Source organism: Triticum dicoccoides, chromosome 7B (assembly GCF_002162155.2).
Source record: "Triticum dicoccoides isolate Atlit2015 ecotype Zavitan chromosome 7B, WEW_v2.0, whole genome shotgun sequence".
Taxonomy (NCBI): domain Eukaryota; kingdom Viridiplantae; phylum Streptophyta; class Magnoliopsida; order Poales; family Poaceae; genus Triticum; species Triticum dicoccoides.
The window spans coordinates 687,321,122-687,329,481 of record NC_041393.1 but is presented as its reverse complement, the minus strand read 5'-3'; the positions used below and the strand labels follow the sequence as shown (position 1 = coordinate 687,329,481).

At 50.7% G+C, this 8,360-nt stretch overlaps 1 protein-coding gene across 1 annotated transcript; it reads left to right on the top strand.

Annotated features, from left to right (window-relative positions):
* Positions 1–1,075: 1,075 nt before the first annotated feature.
* Positions 1,076–3,885, top strand: LOC119342032 (squamosa promoter-binding-like protein 10). The gene is made up of 3 exons (XM_037613871.1): positions 1,076–1,877; positions 2,865–3,049; positions 3,167–3,885. The coding sequence occupies exons 1-3, from the start codon at positions 1,201–1,203 to the stop codon at positions 3,556–3,558; spliced, it is 1,254 nt and encodes a 417-aa protein (XP_037469768.1). The 5' UTR covers positions 1,076–1,200; the 3' UTR covers positions 3,559–3,885.
* The last annotated feature ends 4,475 nt before the right edge of the window (positions 3,886–8,360 follow it).

The window sequence follows — 8,360 nt, the reverse complement described above, 5'->3', positions numbered from 1 at the left end:
ATGCGGGCCGGGGCCGGGACTTTGCAACATGGACCTCCGCCAAGATTTTGGCGAGCCACCGCGGTGAGAGCTGCCTCTACCACCCACGTAGCGGTGCCAGCCATTGTGGAAACACATGATGGACAATGTTGCGAAGGTTCTCGAACGGGGGTGAGAAGGGGTAATTTGACGATGGCCTCGACAGTGGAAAATGCAATAGAGGGGTAGGATACTCGGCCGTGGCCAGCTGACTTAAATAACTAGGGTAGGCGGAGCAACGGGTTGAATGTGGAGCGCAGGAGTAAGCTTTTTAGGCTCCGCGATGGTGAGAATGCCATTTAGGCGGACGAACGCTCAGCTGGCATGAATGCTGGTAGCCGACCGATCACGTCCACTCTAAATGCGTGGAGGATTCTCGTGGCGCGGAGAGGTTTTTTTTCGATGGGTCCAGGGTGTTGGAATCTAACGTGACGGACGCCTGAACTCCCCCAAACCTACCCTCAGTTTGTGTTGGTTTGCGAGAATTCAGACTTCTGGATCGGTCTGGACAAATTTAATGACCGTGGTTGGATGTGATAAAAAATGTCGGGACCGTCCAGTCCAATGAACATTTTGCGATCGATTTGGTGATCCGCGTTGTGGTTGCTCTAGGAACACAAAGGGTTGAGGACACATCCGGCCCAAAGAAGATCACGTGAGTACATATTCGAACCAGCATCACATTTTGATTTTGCAAGCAGAAGAAAAACAGCAATAAGAAAATAAGTACATAGCCCACGCAAGTGTCCATGCATGCATGTCTTCTCTGTGGGGGTATACGCTTCTCTCTCCAAAACAACCACGGCGACTTGTTGCACCGGAACAGCAAGGAGAAGGCCCGGCCATCTTCGCCCAGTGAGGCAGCTGACACATACTCCTACATGCCACTCCCGGGCAAGCTACGCGCCAAGAGTTATTGCCAACGGACACGCACACACTCATCACTCTCCTCCCCTCCACTCTCCCTCTACACCACAGTACACCACCCTCTCAATCTCTTCTCTCTCCTGGCTGCCTTTTTAAGCACCTCTGCGCCCTCCACCACCTTACACCGCACAGCACATCCTCACTGATTCATACAGCCAGCTAGCGAGCGAGCTTAGCCAACCACACGCCTCCTGGTCCTAGCTAGCTCCCCCCGGCTTTCTCTTCTTGAGCTCCGACCGACCACTCACTCGGGCCATGATGAGCGGCGGCAGGATGAACGCGGCGGCGAGCGACGACTTCCCGTTCGCGGCAATGCAGCAGCCGCCCTACGTCGGCTTCGAGCACGCCGGCATGGTCCAGGCCGGCGGCGGCGGAGGAGGGGGGCAGCGCCACCAGGGCGCCATGATGTACGACAACTTCGACTTCGCGGCGGCGGCCGCCGCCTTCGGCCAGTTCCAGGACGCGCCGCACCACCAGATGCTGGCGCTGCCGCCCAACGGGGGCGGCGCCGGCGGGCTGCTCCCCATGGCGCCGCCGCCCATGCCCGGGATGCAGCTGCAGATGCCGCCCATGGGCATGCACGGCCACGGCGACGTGTACCCGGCGCTCGGGATGGTGAAGCGCGAGGGCGGCGCCGGCGCCGGCGACGCGGGGAGGATCGGGCTCAACCTCGGCCGCCGGACCTACTTCTCCCCCGGCGACATGATGGCCGTGGACCGTCTCCTCATGCGGTCCCGCCTGGGCGGCGTGTTCGGGCTCGGGTTCGGCGGCGCGCACCACCAGCCGCCGCGGTGCCAGGCGGAGGGCTGCAAGGCCGACCTCTCCGGCGCCAAGCACTACCACCGGCGCCACAAGGTGTGCGAGTACCACGCCAAGGCGTCCCTCGTCGCCGCGGCCGGCAAGCAGCAGCGCTTCTGCCAGCAATGCAGCAGGTCAGAGCCAGACCCACACACCCACTCCCTCCCTCCCTCCCTCTCTCTCTCTACAAATGGAACAGTAGTTCTTGCATTGTGAGGTGATGTTCTTGCAGAAGCCCAGTATAGCTAGAGCCAGGTTGCAGTTAGGCTAGGGGTAGGGCCAGCGGAAGCTGTTGGCCTTTTCAGTTCGCGCTCTGATTCGGCTCGTGCCCATTGTCCGTTGCGGGCAGCCATGGCAAAGCTCTGCTGTCCTTTGTGCAAAAGCAAGCCCAGCTCGGCCGCAGTCGCGCACTACACTGAGACGACCAGTCATGTCAAACCAAAAAATGACAAGAGAAAACACTGCTCCATGGCATGGAGGAGTACTAGGTCATGCTCATGGTGGAATCTGACCATGGCGTTTTCCTTGGTGGTTTTCCGGGGATCGATCGATCAGCGGGCGGAGACCGGAGAAAGGGTGGTGGAAAGGGGGAGGGAAAAGGCTGCGTGCTTCGGGATGCCTCTGCAGAGCGCAGACTGGGAGAGGAGAGGAGAGGAGAGGAGGGAGACGCCATGGCTGGCTGGCTGATCCGGTGCCAGGCTTTTGCCCTGACCATATCTCTGCCTGCTGCCTTTCCTCTTTATCCTCCCATTGACCAATGTTGTAGCGGCCGTGGTGCCAGTGGCGGCTAGACTTTTGCATGCCAATTATAGTTGGGAGTACCTAGAACTCATCTAGATGAGATATAATTTGGTCTCATTCACTTTGAAAACAAGAACAGATACAACCCACGTCAGCACACACGCATCTTACAGCATCACATCCGATGGCTATAAAAGGTGAATGAGACCAAATTATATCTCATCTAGATGAGTTCTAGCAAAACTGATTATAGTTTTCTTGACAATCCATGCATGTCTGAACATCCTTTGGTTGAATGGTGGATGCTAATTACTGCTATAGGTGTTTCGTTAGTACATAAAAGGTAGCAAAAGATTAAGTTAAGTTTGTTGTTCGTGTAGGTTCCACGTGCTCACCGAGTTCGATGAGTCGAAGAGGAGCTGCCGGAAGAGGCTGGCCGAGCACAACCGCCGCCGGAGGAAGCCGGCGAGCAGCAGCACGACTGCGACGTCCAAGGACTCGGCGCCGCCTTCCAAGAAACCCAACCCGGGCGCCATCTCCAGCTCCTACGCCGCCGACAACAACAGTAAGCTTTGCTAGCATGCATTTACCTTTGCTTCATTTGCATCCTACCCAGTGCAATTGATCACCATTATTACCACGCACGGCTAATCAGTTCCCTTTTCTACGTACGATCGAGCAGATTTGAGCGCCACCAAGTCCAACATCTCGTCCAACACGAGCGCCATCAGTTGCCTGCAGCAGCACGACCAGAGCAAGGCCGCGGCGGCGGCGGCGAGGCCCATGACGCTCACCCTCGGGGAGCCGCCGGAGAAGGACGACCACCACCGGCAGCTCAGCAACGCCATGCAGCTCCACAACCACCACCAGGAGCAGCAGCACTTCATCACCTCCCTGCTGCAAGGCAGCAACAACAACAGCAACATTCTGTCGTGCTCGTCGGTGTGCTCCAGCGGGTTGCCGTCTGCCGGGGCGGCCAACGGCGAGGTCTCCGACCAGAACAACAACAGCAACCATGGCGCCGGCAACAATAACAACAATAACATGCATCTCTTTGAGGTGGACTTCATGTAGACGACCGATCGACGCAGGTGAGCTTGGAGACCCGTACATGGAGCCATGGAGTGGTGACCAGCCTACGCCTAGCACTGCACCAACAGTGTCCTTTAATTAATTTGTGTGTAGGTAAAAAAAAAGGAGAGCAAAAACCTTAAGGGTATAGTCCATAGTCTCAAAGTGCTGAGATCAGCTAGCAAAGGCTGTGCAAGCTAGCATGCATGCCTTTCTTCCAACTTTCTTCCCTGCGGTGCTCCTGTAGCGCTGCAAGCAAGCATGCCTTCCTGCCATTTTCTGTTTCAGTGAGGAAATAATGTTTGTGTTAGTGTTATTTTTGCCCTGTTATTAACCCTTTTACTGTCTCCTTGCATTTAAGTTTCTGCGCTAGTACATCTTACATCTTCCACAGCTAATCAACACATTACACATAGAAAGGGGTGTGTAGCAAGCTCCAAGAGGATAGTTCAAAATTCAGTGCGTGCCCAAAGCTTTAGCCAAGAGAGGTCCCAACTCGCATTACTCTCGAATCTTTTCGAATCCGCCATTGCCCAAGCTTTCAACCCTGACCGTTTTTACCGGCAATGCAATGCAACGCATGCACGGAGTATCAGGAGTAATTCCAAGGGTTGGACCATGCATGCAAATGCTTGCTCTTGGTATTAACTGCGTGTCAAAATGGAGCCCTCCACGCCACAGATCCTGCCTGGGCACGTACGTACGTACGTACACGAGAGGCGTAATTCACGACAAGGCTACCTGGCTAGAGTGCGTAGTACGCGCTCATCTACAGTAGTGGTGGTGGTAGTACCGCATCATGCATTCATACGCATGGAGTTCATCGACATTAACTAAAGCCATGGATGGATGGATCTGCATGCATGGGCACGGCTGCTAATTTTGCGTGGGGTGGCCGGGTGGGGATCGACCTACCTACGCGCCTTGCTGCCCCCCGATACGACGTGGGACTGTAGCGGCAGAATTGACAAATTTGACTTAAAGCAAAAGTATTTCACAAACTAAACTGTTTTTGAAAATATTTCACACTGCTGACCTTTTTGTGCAGCTCCCAACAGTAAGGCGCTGCACTCTACTGTGCAACTCCTTACAGTTAGGCGCTGCACAGTGTAGTGCAGCTCCTTACAGTTAGGCGCTGCACAGTGTGGCTCCTGTGTGTTAGGCGCTGCACAGTAAGAATGTAGCGCCTTGCTGTTGGGCGCTGCACATTAAAGGTCAGCTGGGTGAAATACTTTTAAACATAGTTTAGTTTGTGAAATAGTTTCGTCTTAAGGTCAAATTTATGTTTTTTGCCGACTATAGCGGCCCGTCCTGGGATCTGGGGCGTTCATCCCGTCGTACATATGTATTTGGCGGGCCGTACGTGCATGCATGCGCCAGAAGATTGAATGCTGCCTGCGTGCAGGGGGGGTTAATTCGGCCGGGCCCGTTGCTTGCATGCATGCATGCGGCGCAGGGCGAGGCAAATCGTGTCTGCTCGCTCGCTCGCTCGCTATGGGTGGTCGATCGTAATGCATGCATGCAACAGCCGGCCATTCATGGCGTATTTGCTTGCCGATTCGGCTGCCTCCGAGGGCCAGGACCGCGCATTGAAACGTTAGGGCATCTCCAACACCGTCGTCTAAAACGGATATGCCTGTTTGGGCGTGGACACGGTGGCCGGAGCCGGCCATCCAACCGCATCCCCTAAACGTCTGTCTAGGTCCCTGGCCCCACCTAGCTTTGGTCGTCGCCCCGTTGCCCTCCCGTTAGCCGTCTATTTGATCCTTTGCTTTTCATTTTTGTCGGCGGGTGTGCCGTGTCGTCGAGTTGATCTTCCGGGTGACCAATTTCTTCGGATCCTCCACCCGCCCAGCTCCAGCAGCTCTTCGTGCGGATCCATGCGGCTTTAGAAGCGAAAAGGACGGGAATTTAGGTGAAGAGCTACGGGAATGGGAGCGGAGATGGTGAAGAAAGGAGGGGGAGTGGGGTTGGTGCAAAAACAATGCATACTGTTCCAAATGTGCGGCCTCCACTTTGGTTTTTGTGTGACGAAGGTGCCGGAGTCCTAAGTGGCAAATGTTCGGACTCCCGCAAAGTCCCCTAGTTTGCTTCCGGGTTGCACGGAAGACGGACACCTGAACTAGTCGCTTACAACGCGGGCGCCGTTTGATGGCTTGCATCGTCCAAACAGCTCGGTCCGAACGTTCATGGATGATTTGAGAGTCCGTGTTGGAGATTCCTAGCCTAGGGGAGTGCTTGATGTTTAGCAAAAGCAAAAAACAAAAAAGAAGAAATTTGAACACCCAGTCTTGTTCTTCAGCCAAGATTCAGCGAGCGCTTAATTAACCCACACTAGTAGATAAAGTAGCTTTTGTCCCGGTTGGTAAGGCCCTTTAGTCCCGGTTTTTGAACCGGGACTAAAGGGTCGTTACTAATGCCTCTCCCCTTTAGTCCCAGTTCTTAAACAAACCAGGACTAAAGGCCGCGGCCACGTGGAGCTCCACCTTTAGTCCGGGTTGGTAACACCAACCGGGACTAAAGGAAATTTTACGATTTTTTTTGAAATTTTTTTACTTTCAAATTTCTGAATTATTTTAACCTCTAATCTCTAATCACCACCCCTCATCACTGCTCAATTTATCCTCTAATCTCTAATCACCCCTCATCATTCCAAATCATCTAACTTCCCGAACGGTCACGCATCTTCCCGAACGTGGAGCTCCACCTTTAGTCCCGGTTGGTAACACCAACCGGGACTAAAGGAAATTTTACGATTTTTTTTAATTTTTTTTTATTTTCAAATTTCTGAATTATTTTAACCTCTAATCTCTAATCACCACCCCTCATCACTGCTCAATTTATCCTCTAATCTCTAATCACCCCTCATCATTCCAAATCATCTAACTTCCCGAACGGTCACCCATCCTCCCATTCCCCCAGCCTGAGCACGCTTAACTTCCGGGTTCTATTCTCCCTCGTTTCCAAGTCTGCACTTGTTGTTTTCCTGACAATAGTAAGATGTCAATCCTATTAACCTTCAGGAATTTTGCTTGAGCATGAAGTGACATATTTCACTGTTTGAGTTTGAAACTATTGTTTTAAAAAACAATAATTATTTAGTAACACTAATATTTCTTGAATAATTAGTTTGACCAATGTTTGACCATTGTTTGACCAGATTTGACCAAAATTCAAAATAACTGAAATAATTATTCAGTAACACTAATATTGTAGAATAATTAGTTTGACCACAGTTTGAAATTTTTTCGATTTTTTCCACTCTAGATCTAAAAAGGCCCGTAACTTTATTTCTGTTAGGTTTTTGAGGATTTTGAAAATGTTTAACGGGGTTCCCCCGGATAAATTTGGATGTAACTTTTCGAGTAGATGATTTTTCATATACAAAACTTTTTCATCCGAGTTCGTATGCAAAAGTTATGCCCATTTTACTAAATTCTAGAGAGATTTTGCAAATAAATTCGAAATTCATATTTGTAAATTTTCCCAACAACTAGACCATATATCACATGGGAAACTTATTTTCTTTTATTTTTTTGACATTTTCATCATTTTCTTTTATTTATTTTTAAACTGAAAAGGCGATCCACCGGGGGGGGTGGAGTTTGAAAATGGGACCTTTAGTATCGGTTCGTGCCATGAACCACCAACCGGAACTAATGGGCGTCGCACCCTTTAGTCCCGATTCGTGGCACCAACCGAGACTAAAAGGTCCAGGCAAACCGGGACAAATGGCCCATGTGGCCCCTGTGCGCACGAACCGGGACTAATGCCCCATTAGTCCCGGTTCTAAACTGAACCGGAACTAATGGGCTAACCCGGGGTGGACCAAAGCCCTCTTTTCTACTAGTGCCACTCCGCTAATATGATCTGGGGCAGTGTCTAGCTCGTTGGTGCTGCCGCGGACCGACCCCTCCGGCGACATCGCAGGCACGCCAAATCTGTGCGTGGCAGTGCGTGGTTATCCACAAACGCCGAATCTGCGTGCAGCGTTGCGCAGCCCTGCTCGCCCGCTGCAGCTTGCAGCCTGCGGCGGGGGTCAGGTCAGGTCGCGCACGTCATGTAGGAACAGGACCTGATCGCTCGCAGTGGCTGCCATACGCCGGTCAACTTGGGCTCTGGAGAGTGGGCCTGGAGAAAAAATGGTCCTTCGGCTTACACACCACCTGTTCTCGCCAGACATCATCCTACTCCGCTCGTAGGGCGTGGGATAACACCGTTGGCACACACCCGGCGGTAGTGGACCACGGCCCATTTAGTTTCTATTTTTGATTTCGTACATTTGAAAGAATACATTATCCAAAGAAACATACGGAAAATAAGAACTTGAAAATGGTTTAGCAAATGGTTGTCGGTTACTAAGATAACAAATCTTCGACCCTTTTGTCAAACAAATCCTTTATGTGTTTGAAAATATTTTTCTCGTAATTAAACGATGTTAGCTGTGTATTGTTAGGGTTTTAATCGTATGTCAAAAAGATGTCCATTGCATCCTCAAACAATGTTTTCTCATTTTAAAGAACATTAACCACGTACCTGAATAATGTTCATGTGTTAAAAAGATGTATATTAAAATAGGAATATTAGTGCGCATGTGAAAATATATAGATATACAAAGGGGAAAATGTTTCAACTATAAGAGATAAACATAAAACTGATAAATCTAGAACAAAAAATGAAAAGGCAAAAATAAAAAAATCATGAAAAATAAAAACTAAAAATAATAAAATTGAAGAAAAAATAACAAAAAAAAGATGAAGAGAAATAACTCGACATGGACTTTCCCATCTAAAAAAACAGGAAGA